The sequence below is a fragment of the Halictus rubicundus genome, chromosome 2 (genome assembly GCF_050948215.1).
Source record: "Halictus rubicundus isolate RS-2024b chromosome 2, iyHalRubi1_principal, whole genome shotgun sequence".
Taxonomy (NCBI): Eukaryota; Metazoa; Arthropoda; class Insecta; order Hymenoptera; family Halictidae; genus Halictus; species Halictus rubicundus.
In genome coordinates this window covers 22,503,757-22,527,953 of record NC_135150.1, presented here as the reverse complement: position 1 = coordinate 22,527,953, position 24,197 = coordinate 22,503,757, and the positions used below count along the sequence as shown (strand labels likewise).

Here is a 24,197-nt window from a genome sequence, read left to right as displayed (position 1 = left end):
AAATATATTACAAGTTGTGTACGTGTTACCTTTTTTTCTTCATTGTTTTTAGAACTGCCGTTGAAATTATCATTATTAAATTTCTATTACATTATTAAATTAAATTATCATTGTTAAAGCTTTGTTAGTTCCAGATTCAATTACTTCTTACAATCACAGAAAATTTTATTAACAACAGTCGGTGTTGAAATTATCATCGTTAAAAATTAATAGGTAGCTTCGATAATTTATTTCTTTTTATGGTCACAGGAAATTTTATTGATCGAAATAGTGAATTTACAACTATTGTTATTTCATTTCCTTTTTTTTTCATTAGTAGACTGTAGATTTTAAAATAGAAATTGTCTGCCTCGATTACAACAAACTGGATCAATAAAGACATTTATTCATTGCCTTAATACTTCGGAAATAATATTAAAACATTTTTAATCCTTCTAATGTTTTGACTATTTTGTGTTTCTCCTACTAATTTTTGCCATAAGCGCATAAAAATTTGAAAAATATTTAAGACTGTATAGACAGTCTTATTTTATAAAAAATTTTATTACGCGTTTTTCTTTCCTGTTTTATGAAAAATCGAAGGATTGATTATGACATTTTTTGAAATGAATGATTCTCACATGTGGGAAAAAGAAACACCGCAGAATATGAAGAGAAACATTTTAATTCAGATATGCGAATAAATTTAATACATTTTACAAAATACGTATCATTAAAGATGCGCGTTACGCTGAAAGAAAGAGAACATAGCGACGAAGCAATTTTGTACACAAACCTAATCTATGAAAGTTTTAAATCGCTAATGTGTCAACAACGTACAACAATACGCTACTCGACGGAACGCAGACTGTCGCTGGCCGCGAAGTAAAAGAAAAATTTCGTATTCTAAGCGTTGGACGGATTCCTGATAAGCTACTTTTCCCGCTTGCTTTTGTCTTGTTTTTTTCTTCTCAAGAAATTATTCGAAACGCACACTCGCCGACAAAAGACAGAAACCACACAGAATTTTACAAATCTTGCGGACAATTATTCTTGCAGAAGAATAGAAAATACACAAATAACGGACACTATGTTCATTAATGGACTACGAATTTCATGCATTTCTGACAAAATTAATAAGTGAAATACAACAAACTCAGAAAGATTAACACGGTTGAAAAGTCATTTTCAACTCATTAGAATTATCAGAGGAGAAAACAAATTTGTATTTTGCTTCTGTTTCGTGCAATTGATCCAGAAAATTCTTACATAGCATCTACTCATCAATAGACAGAGGGTCTTTATGCGAAGTAAAAATATGCTGCATCGACAATAAAAATTAATTTCACCCCTTAAGAATTTTTATACGTAGAAAACAACAATGTTCTAAGATGTCTCTAGTCTTTTACTATTTTACATTTCACATAGAAGTACGCCAGTAAAATGAATCCACGAGCTTTTGTCGGCGTGTGTGCCAACTAGAACATTGAAAAATCGAACAAAGAGGAAGCGAAGATTAAAGCGAGTACTAAAATCGAAGGAAGCAGCACTATCTACTTACAACAGCGTGCGGTATTAGACGCGTGTTAGTCATTCGATCGAAACTTCCATGAACCGTGACGCGAGGGCGGGGTTGCGAAAACGTATCCCAAATTAACAGTTTCTCTTTGCTATACAACCACGTCACGAACGTTAAAATCTATATACACGTATGGTACAAAAATAATCGTCTCTTTTTTCCCTTCTTCTTCTTCTTCTTCTTCTTTTTCTAAAATTATTATAGATCGTTACGCGAACGATGAATTTAAGTAAAGCGTTTAGCGTGTGTTAGCGCGGCGGCTACGTCGACTAACGAGGTATGTCTAACTATAAAACGCCTAACGAGTTTGTCAGGACACAGTGTACATATACAACCACTTTTATTAATACGGCAGGTCCCTACGACGAAAACTGGCAAGAAGAGAACAGGTGAGAGATACGACACACGCGATGTGTCGGTGTTTTTACACGCGACACGGTATTTCAGACTTATCCTAAGTGGCGTTTTTCCCCTAATTTTCTCGACATGGTATACATATTCTGTACCTTTTATTTTCTTTTTTTCGATTGTTTGTTCTTATTTGTTATCGGTACCGTAACAATTTCGCGACGTTAAACCGCGGTGTATTTCGATTGGAAGAAGTTGTAGCCGATCAAAGCCAGGGCGACGATGTAGAGAGAGCGCTGGATCGATACGCCTGTCGCAGAGTTGCAGAGATCGGTGCTGCAGATGTGGCATGATTCGATCACGCTCGGACCAGAAATCGCCATTGCGCTGCAAGGACCATTGGTGATGTCTGCTTCGTCAACATTCGGGGTCGAGCACTGGCGTATCACGACTCGGTCGCCATTTTCTGGGGGAAAAACAAGGTCTTCAATTTGTGCTGAACACGTTGGGCTGATGCAAAAGTACTACTGGTGTTTTGCGGGGAAATTTTTATTTTATGTTAAATAAGACAGGGTTTGGAAGAATAAAAAACAGAAATGAGAATGAGTACAGTCATGCCTCGATATATGTAAAAACTTCTGGACCAAAGTGTCATTTGTATCGTGCACAAACACTGTTCCATGATCACTTAATACGAAAAACGTATAATTGTATTTAACCACGAGTGACATACTGGAACGTTATCAATTTGTTTTTAGTGCACGATTCGAACAAATTTTTATGATAAATGTCAGGTAACTATTATTTCGAATCATTTACGACTTGTTTAATTGTTTGTGTTTTATTACGAAAAGATAATGGAAGGAATTACTTACTATATAATATATATAATATCAATATATATATCAATACTATATAATATCAATTTGTAATTAGAACTGATCGGTAATCCCGCGTATTCCGTGCAATTTTCCGCGAAGCGACCAGCTAATACGAGCCTATTCGAGGATATTTACAATTTCCGGTTTTCGTGTAGAATCGACTGCGCCATGTGAAATATTTCTTATTTGTACGGGGCCGGAGTATTGTTTGAACGATTTAACGCAACAGGTTGTGTAACGCTTGTGATTCAAAGTCTACCGAGAATCTCCGGAAGCAATTATGGCTTTGTACATGCGAATAAAACTGGGTTCCTTTGTGCCACGATTAATAATATACATGCCGAGGTGATCGTTTACAAATTCCACAACAATTACGGACAACTACTCAAATATTGTACAACGTGTCCCGCACACATTGTTGCTAACGCTATTTAATCACAAAAATAATTGTTTACTCGATGTTACATACTTATGGCAATTCAACTGCACGCATTCATAGACGTTCATTTTGTATACTTTAATGTACACAGTAGAACATAAAGTATTTTATTATTACAGCTCAATTTTTCAATGAAATGCTTGCTGAAATTTCCATTAATGTTTTGATAGTTCGTTCATTAATATTACAGCTTAATTAATCTTCATTGAAGTGCTTGCAGAAATGTCCATTAAAGATTTGATACTTCGCCACCATTCAATCAAATATAAAACCCAGTAAAGATCTTAAATATTTTATTATAAAAGGCTGTCGTCTAGCATAATTTATTAAATTAAATAATTGTTTAACTGTTTCTGTAGCTAAATAGTTGAGTAAACTATAAGAAATATCTGAGAGAGAATAAAAAAATTGGACGATGAGCTGATTACACGTTGTTGAGACGTCTAATGGCAATGTTGTTTTCTAAAAACAATTTAAGATTGGCATAATCGTTTGATATTATCTGCGCCGTTGGATACAGAAAGTAATTAATCGAAGTCGCAAGAAAGAGATGTTTTTTGCGTCGTTGTGCTAATATTGTCAGTGCCGCGTTGATTCAGATAATCCCGGTGGCAGTTGTGCATATATGCGCGTCATTAATTCCAAAATTGCAGTCACGTTAATGCGATTAACCTCAATATTCATGATTCTGCACCGGCGAGTGATTTTTTTCCGGCGCGGGTGTGGTTTCGGCCTTGGTTACACCACGATTATCGCAATTATAGCATGGGAGCACGCGGTGTGAGTCACGGACACAACACGGCGTACTGTGACGATCAACTTGGAGACAATGATCGCCGGATAATATTACGATTCTGCGCCATTACACGTAAGGCTGTTGCTCGTAATTAAGTAAAGCAGCTCTTGCGACAATAACAGCTACGATGCATATGTAACGAACGGTTCTAGACCAAAAATATGATGATGTTCCTTCCAGAAGTGGTTTATAGCAATTTATGCTCTGACAGTATCGTTCACGTGGAAAATAATGGCGTTCTATTTGTAGCTAGAAGTGAAAACGATCAAAGAATTTTTCTGATGTAATCACAAAAAATGTGAAATTTTAAAATTAAACACCTTCGAGAATCATAAAATAATCGCAGAATACTAAAACTGTTTTTCTTTCAGCATTCTGACAGAATAAATCTAATGGCGTCGTTCATAGTAACAATGCTGTAGATATTTATGCGAATTTTCGAGAAGAATGTTGTAGTCTATTAAAAGTTGCATCACATTTTAAAGAAGACAGAAACCTCTTTAAACTTTGGTAAATGCTTTGCTACGCCGAGTTTTAGAAAATCGCGAATGCCATAAATCCATGTCTAGTCATGACACTCCATTTATCAAAAGCATTTCATGTGCAACAATGCTCAACATACATTAATAGATTGCGAGAGCTTATGCAGTTTTGCATTCTTGTAGAGAAACGTAAAGACGCATTAAGTAAAATGTACTTCACTTCCTGTACGATAAATTACAAATAAAACGAAGCTGTTCACTTTACTAACTTCTTAAACATTTGTATGATTCATAAACGATCGATTTAGAAACTATGAATAAACATAAACTTCAGTTAGGTGATTCATTTCCGTCGATATTTGTTGTAACCATTCCTCGACGAACCACGTCGTGGAGCACATTGTTTTGTGTAAAATAATGCATGACAGGTTATTCCTATATATAGGAATACATAGGATCTCTATATATAGAGTTAACACAGTACCTACAAAACGAGGACAGGTGAAAACTGCGGATGTATCTTTCGTGCAACAATTTTTGAGGAGTTTTGTGTTTTAGATGCAGTCAAATCTTTAGTGTTTATTAAAAGGACTTTATTTTTATAAATTAAGGAGTTTATTAGGACTAAAGTGTAAAACGAGAACACTTGAAAACTAGGGGTTCATCTTTCAACTATTTTTGAGAAGCGTGCAATGGTTAAGAAATTCACTATACCTCTTTTCACGATTTTTCGGCAAATCGTTTTCGACGAGTCGTAAGGGCCGTTATCGCAGACCTTCGCGTGGAACATCGCCTGGTGCTCGGTGATGTTCATTGGGTCACCGCAAAGAGAATTTGAGTTCGAAGCGCAAACCCAGCATCGTAGAGCGGAACCTATAAAACGAATCGCGAGAAATAAAATATCCGTAAAACGTAGTATGACGTAGCTGCGAAACGATTTCTTCGTTCCAGCGGTGTTTTTATCGTTGAATTGCTAGCAATAATTATGCGAATGTTTTTGCAATTATAACATTCGCAGTCACATGCGGTAAAATCTCTGATCGAGTCGCAGCTTTTTATTTTGTTCGTTAGGTAATGGAATTTAGTATAATAGCGCGCGAGTATAACATTGTTTCGTGCGTTACAAACAAACAATGTTAGTCATAGTTTTAATTCCTTTCGTGGTAATCTATTCACAAGAACTACTTGAGTAATATTCCAGAACTGCACTGCGTTCAACCGCAGTTCGTTCTTTAAGGATTAGTCATTTTCCGTACTGGCAAACATCAAGGAAACTCATGGACTTGTGGACATGGGCGTCATTACGTAACTGATTAGATTATATCGATGATTGCTGGCTGTTACGAATTAGGGACCTGCCTTTTCCTACGAAAAGGTGCAAGTAAATTACGATTGTTCTTGATTAAAACTAAAATAAAACTATAATAAACATACTCTTTATTTTTAATTCTAATTCTTCGAAAAGATGTAAATCTCTTCTGTATAATTTCATACATTAGGTGTACAAATGAATTTGTAGCCTTTTCGCCGTGAATTTGTTGATTATTTACAAAAAAATAAAAAATATATTTTACTGTCAAAAATAATTTCCATCACTTTTTGAACATTTACTAATTAATGCAAAAGTAATGTCAGTCAATATTTATGTTTGGTAACACCACATCTCAAGGGTTTGATCGTTATTAAATAAAATAATTGCAATATAAATTTAGCGTAGTTTGCGCAAGAAAAATGTAACACCCATCGATATTATAGTGTATTATAGAACTCTAACTGAATTCCTTATTATGTAAGAATAAACTGTTTTAACTTGCACCATTTCTGCACTAAAAGGTTCAATTAATAAATATTTAATTTGGAAGCGTTGTCATGAATTTATTTGTACTCTTAACCCATTGTTACAATAAACGCCTATTTCATGTTGCACTGCTAGCATTGAAGTAATTTCTTGCACCAGTAAAAATAGCAAATTGAACAGTAACAATGGTTAGCTTAATACATTTGATAATTAAGGCGGTAACAATGAACCCCGGCACAACGAGATAACAAAAGGGAGTAAGGGATTAACGACTGGAGCAAGTAAGACAATAGAAAAGCTTGTACTCGAGATGGAGATTTAAATGAACAAAAAACTAATCTGCTGAATCGGTTCCACTGATATTTTTGCAAACACCTACCAAACGAGTAATTTTCATTGACGTTCAAGGCTGCGCGCGAGGACGCTCGTTCGTTTTTATGCTCCGAAAACTTACTATAAATCAGTTTTTGAGAAAAGTTACTGTACACAATAAAGTTACTACAGTGCAAAACTACTTTATTACATAATCAAAACCCTTTGGACGAAATTGTTTATGACTAGACTGCTGATTTTTATGCGTTTATTGCATCTGTAAATTTCCGTTTTCATTATATTTGTAGCACAAGAAATTCTCTGCTCAACAAAATAAATATTTGCTTCGTTCTGTAGTTTTATAAAGTGACTTGTGAAAATTGGAATTTGCATTCAAATTCTGCAGTGTAATGACAAGTTGACAGATTACGTGTCGGCAGTTATTTATAGTGGCAGTAATTATTTAATATTATCGGCGTTTTTTAAGGCCTCAGAATGTTAACTAAGAGGTTCATAATCGAAATTTTCAATAACAATATCAATTCCAATTGCAAAATAACGAATTATCTCTAATATAAAAATAGTAATTTGGTAACTGATCTGGTTAATCTAGTAAAATCGTTAATATTAATTCGTAACTTTCAATATTCTGTACACTCAAGAGATTAGTGGAAAATAATTTATCTTTACTAAACAGTACTTCAATCTCCTGTTTTGAATACACTGATTCCGTAGTCACTTCGATATCAAAAATCTTCATTGGTTTGTTAACAACTGTGCTGATCTAAAAAACGCTCCATAACCTTCTCTTAAATAATAATGTCACAGGTTATCACATGTTATCACTATATTACTCAAAATAATTTGTTGGATTACGAATGAAACTACTATCGCTATTGACAGACTGCGAATCTTTATGCAAAATAAACTGTTTCTCTTCAATAATTTCAATCGATTGTAGATAATATATTAAAATTCTCAAGCTTTTTCAATTTTCAAACTATTTTAAATTTCAATCACTGAATTTCGTCATAAGTGCATCAAAATTTCGCAGCCTAGCTATTAAACAATGAATTAAGTACATCGTCTAAAAACTATTGCTTACCTACAGTATAATATTTCAAATTACACATTTGATGCAAATATTTCTCATTAAGTAGCAGTTAGATGAGGCATAAAATAAACGAGTTAATCAAAACAAAAATATTTTTATTTTTTAATTTTTGTATTCGTCAAAGCACTCGATCAAGTTTAGACGGTTAGAATAGAAGAATAGATTTTCTTAACATTCAGGCGTACTACCGCCGAATGACGTTAATTGCTTTTCGAGGTTTTTGACATTTTACTATGAAAGCACTCGATCACTAGTCAACTTTAGACATTTTCGAATAAATCAAAACTTCCTTAACAATTAGATTTGGTATCATCAAGAATCGAAAAAGCTTGAAACGTATACCGTTTCATTCGATTTTCTCTACATTTTATTTCGCGGGGTCAACCGATTTGGCACAGGAGCTGCTCTGAACAGCGAAACACCGGAAACCGGTGCGAGTACAGTGTGAGAAATAAATCGTACACGCTGAATGGGAACTGACCTGACTGTGCAAGAAGGACCAAGCCGAAAACCACCAGCGTCCACTCTAATCTGGGGGACATTTTGGTTGAGCACTCGGAGATTTCAACGCTTCTCGGTTGTTGACGGAATCGATTGTGTTTCGTGGACGGATCGCGTACGTACGAATCGGACGGCGAAATGAATGCGTTCGACTGGGGGGTTTCGTCGGATTCAAGGATAGTCGTGGAGGAACTGCTGGTGCCACGGAACGTGTTCTCTACGATACTGATGAGGCTACACCCCCTTTTCGCCGGGAGCGTACGCACAGAGTCTCCTTCTTCCCTCGCTCCCTTCCCCCAAAGTCCATCCTCTCCTCTCCTTTAGCCGGCACACGCGGGCTACCGTGGACCGTCGTAATAACGTATCGTGCCTAATAACCCCGTAACCCCTCCGTGGACGATGCGAGTGCCAGGAAGTAGGAGTCAAGAGCAAACAACCGAAGGAGGCTGTTTCAAGAGAACGCGAGAGACCGAGCAATAATTGTGGCTTCAGGGGAGGGAGCGAGAGAGAAAGAGGCTTGCTGCCTCGCGGCCCTCATTGGACTCATTAGGACAATTACGGACCTGTTGAGCGCTCTGGGATCTTTCGAGGTATACGATGAAAACTGGAGCATGACGTTCGTTCAGTGGTCGCTGAATTTTCAGGTTGCCGTCGAGAGGGACCCTGGAATTCTGATTTCGAGATTTGTACGCGGCGTTTTCGCTCGCCTCTGTTAGATCGCGTGCATCACTTATTTTTATGGCGATGATTAAAAGACGTGCTGCTGGGCGCGCCAGTGAGCTCATTGCTAATTTTGTTATCGGTTGCCAGCGTTTAATTGTTTGGTGTTTTCTTGAATCTCTGATTGGAAGGGTAGTCAAGAATGGCAGTGATAGCAAGTTAATGGGGGACTGATTTAGTGAACATTGCATGTTTAGCGCATTAAAAGAAGGCTTTATTAACTAATGATTCATTCGTGTTATTTAGAGACTGCTACGATTGTCATTAGATTTGACTGAAACAGTCGAAAATGTTGGACAGTGACAGTAAGTACAGGTAAGGTAGATGCCTTTTTGAGATTAATCCAGTAAAAATTTTATATTTGGTATGCATTAAGCGATGCTTTCACTAAATAATCATTTCCTTGGATTATGTGCAAAACACCTATGTACATTTGCTGCTAGACTTGAATCTGATTTCAGTGATTGATTTACGCGCTATCTTAAACATGATTCTTTTAATGTATTCAGGGAATACGATTAATAATGCAACTGACAGAAAATATCAACGCATATTTCTTCGTTCAAGCAGGTTTGAACGTTAGCCAACCGTTGAATCATAAAGGAGTGTCTAACTGTGAATCACCGTACCGCAACTTGAAACGGTAGCAGTGGTGTCTGCAGCAAAAATAAAAATTGTTTTCACAGAAATTTTGAGTTCGAATTAGTTTTATTTTATTTAGTAAAAGAGTTTTCAGTCATTAGTATATAATATCGTGTAAAGTGCTTTCCTTACTCCAAAGTTGTCAGAGTCATCAACACGTACATATATCGTTCGAATAATCTATAATTGAAACTTATATCAGACTAAAATTGAAAATATATAAAATTAGAATTAAAATTAAAATCTTTGCATCGTAATTAAGAATTCTATTTTCAGTGGCTTCGGGAGAAAAATCCATTGCGCAGTTATTCCATTTTTTATTTTCTACATGGTCAAAAATTCTAACTTAGACATTGCAAGATCCCTAATGAAGGATCAATCAAGATGTTTTGGATCCCATAACTGTTCATTAAAAACTATTCAGTAAATCATTGTGGCGATCTCAACGAGAAGAATACTAAAGTATTTGAATAACAAAGCATCGTCGCCAATGTAATTTGTTTTATCGATTTCTAAGTTGTGAGCTGGTTGCAGATATCTATGCGCGGGATTGTAAAGTGAGGCTTGCCGTCTCGTTAAAGAAGGCTTGTTAGAGGTCAGGAGACCAATTAACCCTACAAGGCATTACCGAATTGACTCGAGCATTTGACCCTTTCTCCTCGGCCGCGTGCGTGTAAACGTAAATATGAGAGCTCTCAGACACACACGTTTTTCTGTGTACCAGTTTCGAAGTTACCACCATTGATGCAAAGCTTGCGGCGAACGGGATACGTCTCCCAGTTCATTCATAAAGTCATTTAATTTTTGCCTCTGGAAGTCAATAGCCATTTCCGGCCGTTCGATGACCGTCGTCTTCCCTGTTGCTGAAAGTGACTAACTGTCAAGTTATTTCAAGAATCCACTGTCGATTGCCAGAACATTCATTCAATAATCACTAAACTGTGGATCTTTACGCAAAATAAAAATTGTTTAAATCAATTGTAAGAAACAAATGTATTTCCTCTTTCTATCATATCGATAAGTCAAAAATATTCTTGAATTTTTCATTTTTGTCATGAATGCACAAAATCCTCAGTCTAACTGTTACAGGACGAAGAAATAATTTTTTTTTACAATACCGTATATTTGGAAGGCTCAGAGATCAATCAATGTCCATTAAAAACGTCAAAAAATTTATTCAAAATTTGTCAGATGTATGTAGCCTTGTATAACAAACTGTACATAAAATATACATATTACCTTAGTTATTAAACTGTATAAACTTTACTTCTACGATGTAATATAAATATACATATTCGGTTGTACATATTCAATACTTCTTTTTTTAAAACACGTTCTTCATAAATTAGAAATAGCTTTCTATTAAAGACTGCATTTCCAATATGTTATAATTAAATCTTTAAAATAACAAACGCGGCGGTGGTTGCAACCGAATTTATGTACGTGGCTAACTGTATTGCTAAATATTAACAGAAAACGCTTTTGATTAACACTACAAGTGTCGAGCGATCAATGCGACTATATTCCCTTTTGTTATATAAATTCCAAACGTGCGTTTATTGGGATTTCAATTACTTTTTACTGTAGACCAGTGGATAATCAAATTTAATCATTTCAAATTGGGAGCCACCATTCGAAAAATATATATTTACTATACATGCGAAGAATAATATTATCTAGAGCATTGCTAAATATATTTTTGCAATTGGCAAAAATTGCAATTTGCTGACAATAATCCAGGATAGCAGTCGTTTTATTTCAAAATTGAATGTTCTGTACATAAACTTGTCAATGTATGCAAATCGCTCCAATAATTTGATCATGCATACGCATAAGTGAATCAATGCAGCGAAGAAATTCCCAAAGAAATATGTTTGCGTCCTTCATGATTGCAGAACCTGAAATAAAATCACTTTAATTCCTCTGCCAGTTGTAGTGATGGTTAATATATTATGAAAACAAAATTGATTACTATGTAGATAGAAGGCAAGAGGAACGCTAAATAGTGCGATGTAAACAAATAAATCGATCGTTGGCCGTTGCAAGCGTAGTCGTTGCAAAAGGAGCACGTGATGCTGGAGTTTGGTAAATGGCGGCAGTATCCATCGATTTCGCGTGACGGCACGCAACCTCGTACCGTCACCAGGACGTCCCTATCTGCATCATTAAGGAAATAGTTGCTTCAAAGCCTCGCCACTTTCAAGGCAACATTGTAATTGCGAAGATCCGAAGTTATACGTTTGATTAAAATTAATATAATGGCCGACAAGATCGCGTGGTTATCGTTCGATTTTACGCACGTGACGTTCCACGATTTTTTGAAATGACAACATTTGATAATTAGAGGGCTTAGGAGCCCGTCGATGTTAAGTCCCTGCGCGTGGAAACTGAAGTAATTAATTAATATTTATATCTTATGATTTTGTTGTAAAAAAGTGTCACTGCGTATATTAAGGATTACACCTGTCATGAAATAAAACCATATTCTATACGTACCAGTAATGACACTTTTGAGACAATGATGAGACTCATTTTCAGGGCAAAGGGCTAGATCATAGTAAGGAGTTGGAGCATATGGATCGTTGCATTCTGTTGTGTGACCATTAGTCAGATCAGTATTGCACTGGTAACACCATAAGTCCCCGCTTTCAACACACCCTGTGAGACATTATTGAATGAACACGGCGGTTTTTTCGTTTGACAATAAATTTGGACTTATTTTAAAGCTGAAAACCTCTGGTTTCATAATCCATCGTTCATTTTACTGTAAGAATTTTTTCATGTTGTAGCTGGCCAGAAACTGAAGGCGCATTTTTTCCCAAAAATGTTGTACATTCAATCGTCTCTGAATACTTTAGGAAATTTTTTCGCGACTGGAACCACCGTAGATTTAAAGATTGAAGCTTCGTCTTTACAGCGGTACCTGAAAAATTGATGTACGATTTTTTTTTTAATCGTTCTATCGAGTTTTAGTATGTAGTATGTAGTATGTAGCATAAGTTACACCCTGAGAGCTTTCCACGATAAACTTGGCCCTCGTTTTTGTTCCATAAAATAGTGATAAGAGATCGTAATTTTTAAGCAGTCGTTCCAAAGAAGAGGCTTCAATCTTCAAATCTGTGGCAATTTCATTTACGAGAAAAATTATTGAACGTTTTTGGGGACATTGAAATTTGCAGCATTTTCTAAGAAAAATGAGTCTTCAGTTTCCCACCTGTTACATCGTGTAAATATATCTTAAAGGAGAATGAACACTGCTTTGCGAAAGTAGAGGCTTCCAGCTTTAAAATGAGTCCGGGCTTATGGTTGTACTATTTGGTTTTACGAAATAATCGCAATTCAAATATCGACCATTTTTCGTGAAACGGAAATGTAGTGTTTAAATACTTTTGGATCCACTGTACATTACTTGAATTGAGAATAGAAAAATTAAATTTCCCATAAAGTATTTCATGGCATATAGATCATGGAAATTAATAAAAATGCACGATATTGTGCCATTCATGCATTCTAAGTAGGTAATTGAGACAGTAAAATAAAGTAAACGAACACTGTGAAGTGCTATAAAACGAATACTCAAAGAGATAAATGTTATGAATGAAGGCAGCCAAGTACATCGACGGGTAGCACAATCACAAATAGTAAATTATTAAGAATTAAAGATAAAAATTGGAAAAAGCTTATGATTTCCTGAATAACTGAAAAATAATATTCCATTATTCATTTTAGTCAGACTACCTGTATTTTAATAACAAATAACTCATCTTTCTGAAGAAAATTCTGTTGGAATTTGAAAATCACACTTTTGACGTGGTAACGGACATGAAGAAAATTATTTTAAAACCATCAGCTTATATGACAATATTAAAATTGTGAAAAATGTTCCAACATATGTATTGTTATTTTATATTAAATATAGTTTAACCGAATTTATGTTCTTCTAAATAAATAACAAAAAAAAATTGTTCTATCAAATTAAACGGTTCTTACAATTAAACGGATTTTATAAAAATGTGCAATCGATTGACAATACTCATAAAGCTATCATTTTCAAAAAATAATATTTTACAAGATATTTCGATCATTCTTTATATTTTGTTTAAAAATAAACAAGCAAATAATATTACGCATTGGTGACTTAAGTATAAAATAAGTTTAAAAAATTTAGAAAGATTTTAATCAAACTTTATTTATCGTAAATGTCTTTTGTCGATATTTTGCAAGTTATTAATCAGCCTCATTTGTTTTAGGGAAATGGCATAGCAAGAACGATAGTAACCATTTTGTCTGAAACGGTTCATTTAACGAGCTGCTTCCTCCTTTTCTTCAGGCGCGATATAGTTATCGCACGGACCGAAACGGAGGTACTTTTCTCATTAACAACACTGTCTTTCACTGTGACAATCCCATTTTGCGACACAATTCAACGCACGAAAACTAAACTGTCGCGACAAATAATTAAACAAAACATTCGTGAAAACAGTCACTGGTAAAAATATTCAACTCCAATTTCATTCTACGATATGTCGATTTCACAGTACTTGTCTCTTCAATAATTGTTAACGACGCATAAAAATCGAATTGAAGAAAACGCTCCGCAAGCTCGCAAACACGCCACGCGAATTCAATCGAATTACATTGTAAAATAAATCGCATGAAGGCAACGGCAAAGACTGATAAAGCGCAAACTCTACTTACCGAAAGTCATTAAAATAATCACTGTTGTTAAAGTGAACTGACTAACCATGGTGGTTACACTTCAAGATCTACGCCTGAAGTCTCCTCGTTACCTCTTATCTTATCTGTAACAATAAAAGTGGGAAGTCTGTGGAGGTGCTAAGCGTGCACGGAATGTGCACACGATTTTTCATTTATGCAACATACTGCGGACGTAAACAGCGGCAATGTGTCAACGAAATTATTTTAACATTACGTTAATTCAGTTGGTAACGGGTTACAAATAAAATGAATATCTTCCGAGTCCTTGCTCGAGTCCTAGTGCTTGCATAAAAAAGGGGGTATTAGAAGTTAACAAAAAGACTACATATGTCAACGAAATTAATATTACATTAAAATAATTGGTATACACTAAAAATAAAATTAATGTTTTGGAAGTGTTTGGATGCTTGCGCGAAAAAAAGAACAAATTATAAACTGACAAGAGGAGAAAGACTGTGTCAACAAAATTAATAAAATATTACATTAAAGTAGTTGGTATACATTCAAAATAAAATTAATTGCTTAAGTTTGCCTTAGGAAACCAGAAATTTTTAACTTTTTTTTATGTAATCCTGTAGATTTTGGCGAGAAAATTTCGAAAGTCCAAGTTTCAATTCTAGAAAATCACTAGTTCAAAAGTTATGTGTGTGTAAAGACGTGCCAGTTTCAGCGTTTTTGACAGGTATGGGCGCCGCCATGTTAGTAGTATGTACTTCGTTGTGCCGCTAGAAACCGTGCACGACGTGATGATTTTTGCAGTGGAGGATCCATCTGTTTCGTCAGCAACTATTGCAGCGTGGTTCCACTATTGCCGTGAGATAGTTGTCGACCATTTTTCCAAGATCCAATTGGAAATTATCCAAGCCGAAATTAGGAGGGATTTCAACATCTGGAAATCCGATTATAGTTCAGGTACAAAATATTGTGTTAGTTCGTGTTTGGTTTTTTGGGGGGTCAGAGGGGCCTAGCCCCCCAGCCACGCAAGTGATTAAGAATTGCAAGTTATATCTACAACTTTTTTTATTCATGTGTGCGGAAAAGATATTTGCTCTTAAAGGTCGGTGCTCTACATTATCAGCATTACCGCAAGCAAGTGGTGCCATTTAGCGGCTCCGCTCGATAAGCGACGCGCGACGCGACGGTCACTACATACCAACATGGCGGCGCCCTTACCTGTCAAAAACGCTGCAAATCGCACATCTTTACGCACGCATAGCTTTTGAACTAGTGATCTGAACTAGAAGTTGATCTGAACTAGTTTGAACTAGAATAAAATTAACATTTTCAAATTGTCCTAATGCTTGAATATCAATGAAATCAATAAAATACTACATTCGCGTGTTATAGTTGGTATACATTAAAAATAAAATTAATATTTTTGAATTTGAATTAATGCTTTCAATGTTTGCAGGAATAAAGACGAACTTATAAACTTCATTAACTTTCAAGAAGAGAATAACGTCACAATTGAAACAACCAAAGAAATCTATTCACATTCTCATTTAACCAATTTTGGAAACTTTCCCATAATAAAATAAAGATTTCGACTCATTCCACATTTGCAACCTGCAAAATTTGATGAATGGAATTTTATTGAATTTCTTACTGGGGTATTATCGATTTCATTGTAATGATTTTCCATCGCAATCGGTACACATTGCATGACTCGTTATAGTTGTGCAATATTTTTATTTGTCCTTGAGAAGCTCGATAGCATAATTGTTCTTTTACAGACACCGACCAAAATATCACGATTTACAAGCTCGCTCGTCCGTATAATACACACACGCACGTATATAATAATTGTATATTTAGTTATTTACGCTTGCAAAAGTCGTGTCTCCATAAATACCCATAGATCGCAAATATGCATTTTAATGAATATAACAACATCCAAGATTTATTTGTTTATCTTAGTTTGAATGCGGGCACTCACGACTGCGGGACACGTTGCACGCGATCGCTTAAATTACGCCGACTACAATATAAACTTTTCGAGTTCGGTATACAAAGTTCCGCTGGCCAACTCGTCGAAAAATCAAAAATTATTGTGTCTCGAAGCAGAACGAGTCGAACGTCACGTACGTTTCTACGCGTGGGAAAACAGGATGACAAATGATCGATTTCGAAGCAAATTCCATTACACATTATTGCAATTATCCCTCGGGAAAAGTTGCATAAAAGTATGTTAATATTCCTCCCATTTTCGTCCTCGAATTTAAATTAACAAATTATGCTCGATTTGTAATAATACATTTTAAAGTACACTTGACAATACAGATAGAAAGGAGTCAAGAACTGTGCTATAATGTCCGAAGAAAATGATCCCCGGAAAATCAGGATAAAAATAGAGAGCATATTGTTCTGTAGTCTTGATCAAAATAATTCAAGCATAACCGACACGAAGAAAATTTTCTGCTTACTTCAATTGAAAATAAATTCTTTTAGCCTCTCTCTTGCTGATGTTTGTCATCAAACAGGCAATTCACGGGTAGGAAATGAATATATCAATGTAAAATTCAGGTTTTTTCATAAATCGAGAAGGAAGGGGCGCGTTGTTTTGAAATAAAGGGTAATAAAGGGATTTTAGGTCGGTTTTTGTAGCCGTGAAACAACGTGAGACATCGATGAACAATATGTATATGTGTTCGAGTTTTAGAATGCACTATGAGATCGATCGTGACGCGTCTCCGACGGCGATCGTAGTCAATTCAATAAAGTGACACGTAAAGGTTACGCGCCGTTGTAAAAGCCACCGAGGATTACAGTGCCAACAAGGGACAACAGGGTGACGAAGATTCGGGGTGAGAGGCCGGGCGAGGTGTTGCAGGCGTCGTGAGTACAAAGATCGCAGTGTTCTAGGCTGGAGGATTCGCCGTTCGCCTTTCCTTGGATCGACTTGCAGGGATCGATGGTATCCGTCTTCGCTGGTTGGCAGTTTCTCACCGTAACCTCTTGCTTGTTAACTGCCAACAAAATCAATAAACAAATGACAGATCTGGAAATTCTACTGTACAGAATAATTCGACCTCCTTTGGGCTTGTGATTTTTAGTTTTACTCTTAGCAGAAACGGTTATGTCCTTGTTTCTTGTGCAGAATTATTCTATGGACTTTCCTGAACAATGTATTATAAGCAGTTATATTATGGATATATGTGTTGATATACAGACTGTCCCAAAAATTGTGTACTTCCTTGAAAGGCTTGTACTTCCTGAGCTGATTTGAAGTAACTCTTTTCTTTGCGAAAATCTTCTCCGCGGCTCCGTTAAGGAGTTATTATCGAAGAACACGAAATTTTTACACAATAAAAAATTCTATGAAATCCGTTGTGATTAATATGAGAAAATTGATTGTTCGTTGATGATTGAAAATGAGGTGTTTACCCTTCAGGACCACTTTCGCGCAGGCCATAGGTGCAACAGGCTTAAAATTCCTCGAATGATCCACATCGAAGATATGCGATATCACGCTTGAGATGTTGTGCTGGCTCGAGCTGTTGTGCTGATGAATAGTTCGTTGCCATTCGGACATACGGCTGAGAGTACATTCGGCAAGTTCGATATTGTGTCCTTTTGGATCGCTGGCACAGTGTGGGTTGATGAGGGAGGTGCACATGTAGCATTTCAAATTGGTATCTGCGAGACAAGACAATTCCATTCTTAAGTCACTTCAAAAGATTTATTGTTACGCTGATATTTCTGCAAATTTCCATTTTCGTTCCCTGCACGAATAATTTCAATAAAAGGGATTTCTATAAGAGTACTACTTCTTTCCAAGATTTCTGTAATACTATTTTGTAACACTACGAATGTATAAAAATCGGCCTTATTATAATTTATTGTCAATATTATACTAACATTAATATTTTTTACCGGCTACATTATAGGTAAGTACAAACTTTTGAAACTAAGTAAGCTCAAATAAAACTAAACAGACAACATACCTTATTTATGTTATTCATATAATTCTATAGCAATAATATTTATATAATGTTCCACATTGCTGTAATAAAAACTGACAATAATAATGAAAATATATTGACGCATGAATTATTGAAAACAAATAAATTTAGGAAATCATAAGATATTTATTATACGTATTAGGAATGTTTCCGAAAAAAGGTTTAAATGTCAAGGAGTCAATTTAACAACGTGATGTAATAATAAACAATATAGACTAGTATTAAAAGATATTTCCATCATTCTGTATGTCTTATATTGTTATCGCAAACATTAGCAATACACATTCCACATTAAAAATCTCCATGTGTACACCAGCTTTTCGCCATATGATTGCTTTCAAAACTACCACAATTAAAACTATATTGTTGTCAATAGTGTTCTATGTATAAGGAAAAGAAAATTAATGTTTATTGTATACCTACCTCCACCGGCAAAATATTGACAACAAAAAACTATAATTGCATGCTAATTTTGCAAAACATTTCGATGACAAGCGTCGATTTATTAAACGTCTGCAACAGTTCTGATCAATTATAAAATAAGAACAGAAATGCTCCTCTGTTTATTCATAGAATTAACGTGTTTTAACTAAAATAGAAAGACTCTCCGTTTCAGTTGTGGAAACATAATAAACAGAACTCATGACGCTCTTTACAAAAATGGATTCTTGAAGAAATGTGAGAGCCATTTTTCCAGATTATAGTCCATTTCAATCCAACGATTCTTTGTTTCCCCGGGGAAGTAAATAATCTGCTCCCTCCGGCGCCTGGTAGTCGCTTCAACAACGTCGGACTCCCTTTTGGCCATCACATAATTCCACCCAACCAATACAGTGTGGTCTCGTTTCCCGAGGGTCTTTATAAGCGCGACTGCATTTTCAGTGTCCCTTCGCGTTTGCTTTTTATCGAGCGTGATCTAATAAATCATGGAAGTCACGATAGTAAACCCATTTTTGCTTTCGTGCGAGTATAAAACATCAATTCTTGCGAGTTCAATTGGCGTCTTGCGAATTAAACGACCATCATACCAAAATTATTATAAAACCAATCAGAAAAAATATAAATAAAATTCATCAGTATTTTGGACCCTGATCAACTTTATCAAATGGCTTTAAATTATAAATGGCCTTAAAGAAACATTGAAACAATGATATTCATAAAAACATATTTCTTTTGTTTAATGTGACACTTTAAACTATCTAAATTACACAAGAACCATTAGGAGAAGATAGTTAGATAACCTGCTTTGATTAGAACACCCTAAATTTATATTTCATATATATTTTCATATTTTTTTTACTCTATATATTTTTCACATACAGCAAGTTCCACGTGTTTACCCTCACATTTATAAACAGAGAAAACTGATTTAATCTATAAAGTGTTTAGGTGTAAAATGTATTTTTTGAATGTGTATTTTGCTTCTGAGCAAATAAATATGTCTTTGCTTTAGTGTTCCAAAGTATGAATTGACTAGAGAGGCTTACCGTATGTTTCAATATTTACAGGTAAGTTTTACTTCGTTAAGTTGTAGTTAATAGAACGTAAACGTTGTCTCATCGATTCCAAAATATTATACTACTTCACAATGTCCTTGTTTTATTTTAAATTGCAAATAATACAATGAATAGATTGAAGGTTCTCCATTAAATTTAAGTTAATAGAATGTAAATGTTGTCTCATCTATTCCAAAACATTCAGCTAGTTCACAATGTCCTTGTATTATTTTAATATTTACCCTTGCAAATAATATCACCAATATACTAAGAGTTCTACTGAACTGTCTTCATCAATAAATTCATAAAATATGAGTTTAAGCGGGGGGGTATCAATTGCTGTGCCTATATTAATTATACTCACTTTTAAAGCATAATAAATATTGAAAAAGAGATATTAAGTTTTTTCATTAAAATCAGTTAATAATGCTTTAATTATGCTTTAAAAATAAGTATAATTAATGTGGGCACAGTAATTGGGTCCCTTACCCTATTCTATTCGAAAACGTTCTGTCACCTTGCAGTGTCTTTCAATATTTAATTTCGCAAATAAAACTATGAATAAACTAAAAAGAAAAATTCGAAGACGTTATGGCCAAGATAATATTTTGATAGCAGCTTGAAGTTATTTTCCGGTAAAATTTTATGCTATATTAACGATGTTGATTCTCGGTATCCGTAAACCAGAGTATGTAGTTATTATTTGGGTCGCAGCGTCGTGGCGCCAAAAGTCGCGACGCCACTCGCATCCCCTAAGCACTGGCCAGTTACAGTTCGACAAACTGCACTTAACCCACTATCCCTCTGTTTTGAAGTAAAACGCCACGGACGCAAAGACGTATAAAATTCCTTACAATTTTCTATAACCAACTATATACCTACAATAAACCAACATAAATACCAGAGAAACCTCTTAAACCTCAATAAATAATTGCACAACATGTTACAAGATAATAGTCCATGATTTGCATCGTTAGCACCCATGGGCGCACTATTTTTATGTACCAAAACAATTAATCTGCAAATTACTGGAACATAAAATCCATTTTTGAAATTCAAATTTAGTTCAAATTTAGTTCAAATTAAAGTGTATACCCTCATAATATGCACAGTGTAGATATCTTATCAGTCACGTTACGTGTAGATACTTTCAATGCATTTTGCTTTTAAATATCGTCCTTGACTCAAAGTAAAAAGAAAAAAAATATCTGAAAATATCTGAATGCTATAGGCAAATGTTAATTTTTACTCGACAAGGTATAAACAATTATCGTTTCATGATAACGAGTATAATCAACGTTCAGCGGCTAAAAGGTTAAAACGGTAGATAGTTAGGGTAAGAAAATTTGTCTATAGCGAAATATGAATATGCATACAATAATAGCAAAAGTAATAAAAGTAGAAATAATAACAAAAGTTAAATATCTAAAATCGAAACCATAACTAGCAACTAAAAGAATGGTAGAACAAATTGTAGTAACAGGGTGCTAGGAGACAAGAGAACAAAAAATGAAATAGCATACAGAAGTGAAATATACAATACGTAAATTACAATTAAACCGGAGACTAAAAGCACACAATTTCCATAATGTACTAAATGCAAGACAGAATTTTTATAAACAAAAGAATATGACAAATAGATATAGGAACTAACGAATTTCAAAAACAACAATATGAAAATTTAATCGTTTAGCCTTGAACAATAATGGAAAAGAAGAATTCATAATAATAAATTATTATTAATTCATTTTATTGTCTAAATAGACAATATAATAACTTCATGTAAGTTGCGAATCAACTTGATTATATTACAAGCACACTTTTATGTACAAAGATTATGCTAGGCAGTACGTCTTATTAGGTAAAAATAGTAAAACAATAAAATTGTTTAAAAAATATGAAAATATGTTTTGTATAACATGAATTATTAAATGTATTATAAAATCTTGATGAGACAATTATCATCATAAGACATGTAACTTAAAATAAATGGCTGTATATTTAAACTAAGAAAGTTTTAAAGAAAACTGGAAAATATGATTGCTATATAGATTTAACCATTCTTGCATTTCTCTTTTATATACATTAAAAAATTGAGATTAAATCGTGATCGTACTAGAGTCGTTAATTACGTTACTTATCGCATTAAGTGGGTAACTAGTTAAACTGTTGTTACGTTAATTTTTGAGAATTGACCACAAGTTGACCCGCTTTAATCACTTGACGTCATGGGAAAATTCGATCAGCTTCGTCGCATATTTCACAATCAAAAGTTCGTGGGAAAAATTCGTCCTTGAAAAATATCGAAATAAATAAAATTTAGTGATTCGTCACACAAAATTATAAAACAAACGATTAAATAATAACACTATTAATACACAATACATTTTATAAAGTTCTTGCATCGAGCTGTTTATGTTTACAAGTTAATTCTATTCTAATAATAAAAATACCGTGCAGACCTACAAATAAATTCATGGTGAATTATTTGAGATAGAAAACGACTATACTTTCAAGCACACGGTATCAGAAAATTGGCATCAGAACAAGTAGTAGAACATTTAGCAAGTCGTCATAAAACAAACCCTAATCAATATCTCAAACAATTTTTAAACAGTTTAAATTTGCGTTGAACTGCTACCACCATAAAACCAGTATTATAGATCTAACGAAATATATTCATGCAAGATAAACAACCATATTAGCAAACATTAAAGTAAAACGCACTTATGTTTGCCTCACAATTTCCTTCAATGCTGTTCGTCTATAGCTTCATTATATTCATCGCAGGGAACGAGAATACTAGCAAAAACTAGTTATCAAAAGACAATAGAGTTCGCTCAGATTTTTTCGCATCGAGAAACTTTATCCTGTTAGTTGTTGCTCCTTGTTTTATAAAGGAGAAACTTGCATGAACTTGCAGCGAGTTGTACCGTAATTAGTGCAAGAAACATCTTAATTTGCCTCCAGGTTTTTAAACAAACTTCTGTAGCGAAGCTTCCAATTAAACCAATTCAATCGTTAATAGACACGCAATCAGCAGTACAACTTACAACTATTAACACTATATCTGCAAGATCTAGATTTTCTATTTTGCAATTGTTGCAACTATAAAGATACTTTCACGGGGAACCGAATATTAAATAACAGTAAAATTGGTAGAAACATTTTAATTTGCTTCCATGTTTATAAATAATTTTTGCAACGAACAATCTTCAACTAAACTAATTCAATCGGTAATAGACCGTGCACACAACCAGCACTGCGACTTGCAATAATTAACACAAAGCCTACTATTACTGGTCGCATAACCGACCTCAGACTGCTCATTTGACAATTACATTAATTACAAAGATACTCTCATGGGAAACGAAACTTCAAATAAGGGTCGGACAACCGATTTCAGATTTTTTATTTTACAACTATTGCAACTACAATCATAAGCGATTTGAGGTTTCTCATTTTGCAATTGTTAAAACTATAACGATACTTCCATAGGGAAAACACCTAAACAAATTTAGTTACCTTTAGTGCTCGGTTTACTGTCAAACTGAAAACCCATCTGATTATCATCGCGAAAGCAATAAAACAAAATACATAAAAACAGGCTACCATCAGCTGGTTCAAAAATTCTAGAAGGATTAATATTGAAGTATTACCGATTCTTTGAAGAAAGTCAAGCAACAATAGAAAATCAAACAACATGCGGTACGTGCTCGAAGAAACAATAATACGATCAACTAAAAATAAAAAAGAAAAACGCTGTTATTTTTCTGCCGGTTAACAATCTCGGCGATTCGCAGGACGAATTCGCGAAGTACGCGCGTCTGACCACAGGCGCGCCTATACCACTGCCGATCCTCGGATCGCCGTCGACTGTGTCACTCCGGCGGAAGTCGGTGTGCGTTTTCACCACGTTTCACTGGTTGTACTCTGTTCGCGTCGGTGTAAGGAAAATATTCACCTGAACGAACCACCGAGACGAGCGCAAGACCGACGATTATCACTGCGATCCTTGGTTGCATGGTGGTTACTCGTGAAAGGAGTCTCGTCCTCGAGAAGCCGACTGCGAACAACCGTGCGATGCGTGACGGAGGGTAAAGCACTGTTGGCTTCGAGGAAGGGTTGTCGTCGTGTCGACAGCCTGATCGCGAGTAAGAGATTGCGAGATTCACCACTCGCCACGCCACTCCTCTCCTCCTGTTTTCTCCTCTCTCTCTCCTCTCCCCTCTCCTGCTCGTGGCGCCACGCCGCTCCAACCCCCTTCTCCTCTCCTCTCCTCTCCTCTCCTCTCCTCTCCTCTCCTCACCGATTCGAGGATCGCGTATTCGCGCAAGACGCGTAGATTCCGTTCTGCGTAAATCTCGAAACGTTGCGCGTGAATCAGCGCGACGCACTTGCCAACTCCTGTTTCCCGAGCTCCTCTCTT

At 35.1% G+C, this 24,197-nt stretch overlaps 3 protein-coding genes across 4 annotated transcripts; all 3 read right to left on the bottom strand.

Moving 5' to 3' along the window:
• Positions 1 to 646: 646 nt before the first annotated feature.
• LOC143365639 (UPAR/Ly6 domain-containing protein crok) lies at positions 647 to 8,438 on the bottom strand. The gene is made up of 3 exons (XM_076805991.1): positions 8,210 to 8,438; positions 5,219 to 5,377; positions 647 to 2,372 (listed from the first exon to the last, which is right to left on the bottom strand). The coding sequence occupies exons 1-3, from the start codon at positions 8,268 to 8,270 to the stop codon at positions 2,131 to 2,133; spliced, it is 462 nt and encodes a 153-aa protein (XP_076662106.1). The 5' UTR covers positions 8,271 to 8,438; the 3' UTR covers positions 647 to 2,130.
• A 2,311-nt stretch (positions 8,439 to 10,749) lies between these two features.
• On the bottom strand, positions 10,750 to 14,582 carry LOC143362767 (uncharacterized). 2 transcript variants are annotated; one of them, XM_076803203.1, is made up of 5 exons: positions 14,476 to 14,582; positions 14,290 to 14,393; positions 12,088 to 12,249; positions 11,564 to 11,748; positions 10,750 to 11,489 (listed from the first exon to the last, which is right to left on the bottom strand). In XM_076803203.1, exons 2-5 carry the CDS (start codon positions 14,336 to 14,338, stop codon positions 11,475 to 11,477), a joined length of 411 nt encoding a protein of 136 aa, XP_076659318.1. In that variant the 5' UTR covers positions 14,339 to 14,393; positions 14,476 to 14,582; the 3' UTR covers positions 10,750 to 11,474. The 2 variants fall into 2 exon arrangements, with proteins under 2 accessions (XP_076659318.1, XP_076659327.1); XM_076803212.1 differs by lacking the exons at positions 14,290 to 14,393; positions 14,476 to 14,582 and adding an exon at positions 13,871 to 14,223.
• Positions 14,583 to 15,956: 1,374 nt separating this feature from the next.
• Positions 15,957 to 23,952, bottom strand: LOC143365638 (uncharacterized). The gene is made up of 3 exons (XM_076805989.1): positions 23,733 to 23,952; positions 17,695 to 17,946; positions 15,957 to 17,276 (listed from the first exon to the last, which is right to left on the bottom strand). Exons 1-3 carry the CDS (start codon positions 23,791 to 23,793, stop codon positions 17,044 to 17,046), a joined length of 546 nt encoding a protein of 181 aa, XP_076662104.1. The 5' UTR covers positions 23,794 to 23,952; the 3' UTR covers positions 15,957 to 17,043.
• Positions 23,953 to 24,197: the final 245 nt, after the last annotated feature.

Excerpts from the sequence above, each read along its gene's own strand:
- LOC143365639 (XM_076805991.1), bottom strand. The coding sequence starts at position 8,270 with ATGTCCCCCAGATTAGAGTGGACGCTGGTGGTTTTCGGCTTGGTCCTT. Across the intron at positions 5,378-8,209 it reads GGTCCTTCTTGCACAGTCAG|GTTCCGCTCTACGATGCTGG; the intron begins GTCAGTTCCCAT and ends TTCGTTTTATAG. Across the intron at positions 2,373-5,218 it reads CCGAAAAATCGTGAAAAGAG|AAAATGGCGACCGAGTCGTG; the intron begins GTATAGTGAATT and ends TTTTTCCCCCAG.
- LOC143362767 (XM_076803203.1), bottom strand. The coding sequence starts at position 14,338 with ATGGTTAGTCAGTTCACTTTAACAACAGTGATTATTTTAATGACTTTC. Across the intron at positions 12,250-14,289 it reads GATTATTTTAATGACTTTCG|GGTGTGTTGAAAGCGGGGAC; the intron begins GTAAGTAGAGTT and ends AATGTCTCACAG. Across the intron at positions 11,749-12,087 it reads TCTCAAAAGTGTCATTACTG|ATAGGGACGTCCTGGTGACG; the intron begins GTACGTATAGAA and ends TTAATGATGCAG.
- LOC143365638 (XM_076805989.1), bottom strand. The coding sequence starts at position 23,793 with ATGCAACCAAGGATCGCAGTGATAATCGTCGGTCTTGCGCTCGTCTCG. Across the intron at positions 17,947-23,732 it reads CGTCTCGGTGGTTCGTTCAG|ATACCAATTTGAAATGCTAC; the intron begins GTGAATATTTTC and ends CTTGTCTCGCAG. Across the intron at positions 17,277-17,694 it reads CGCGAAAGTGGTCCTGAAGG|TTAACAAGCAAGAGGTTACG; the intron begins GTAAACACCTCA and ends TTTTGTTGGCAG.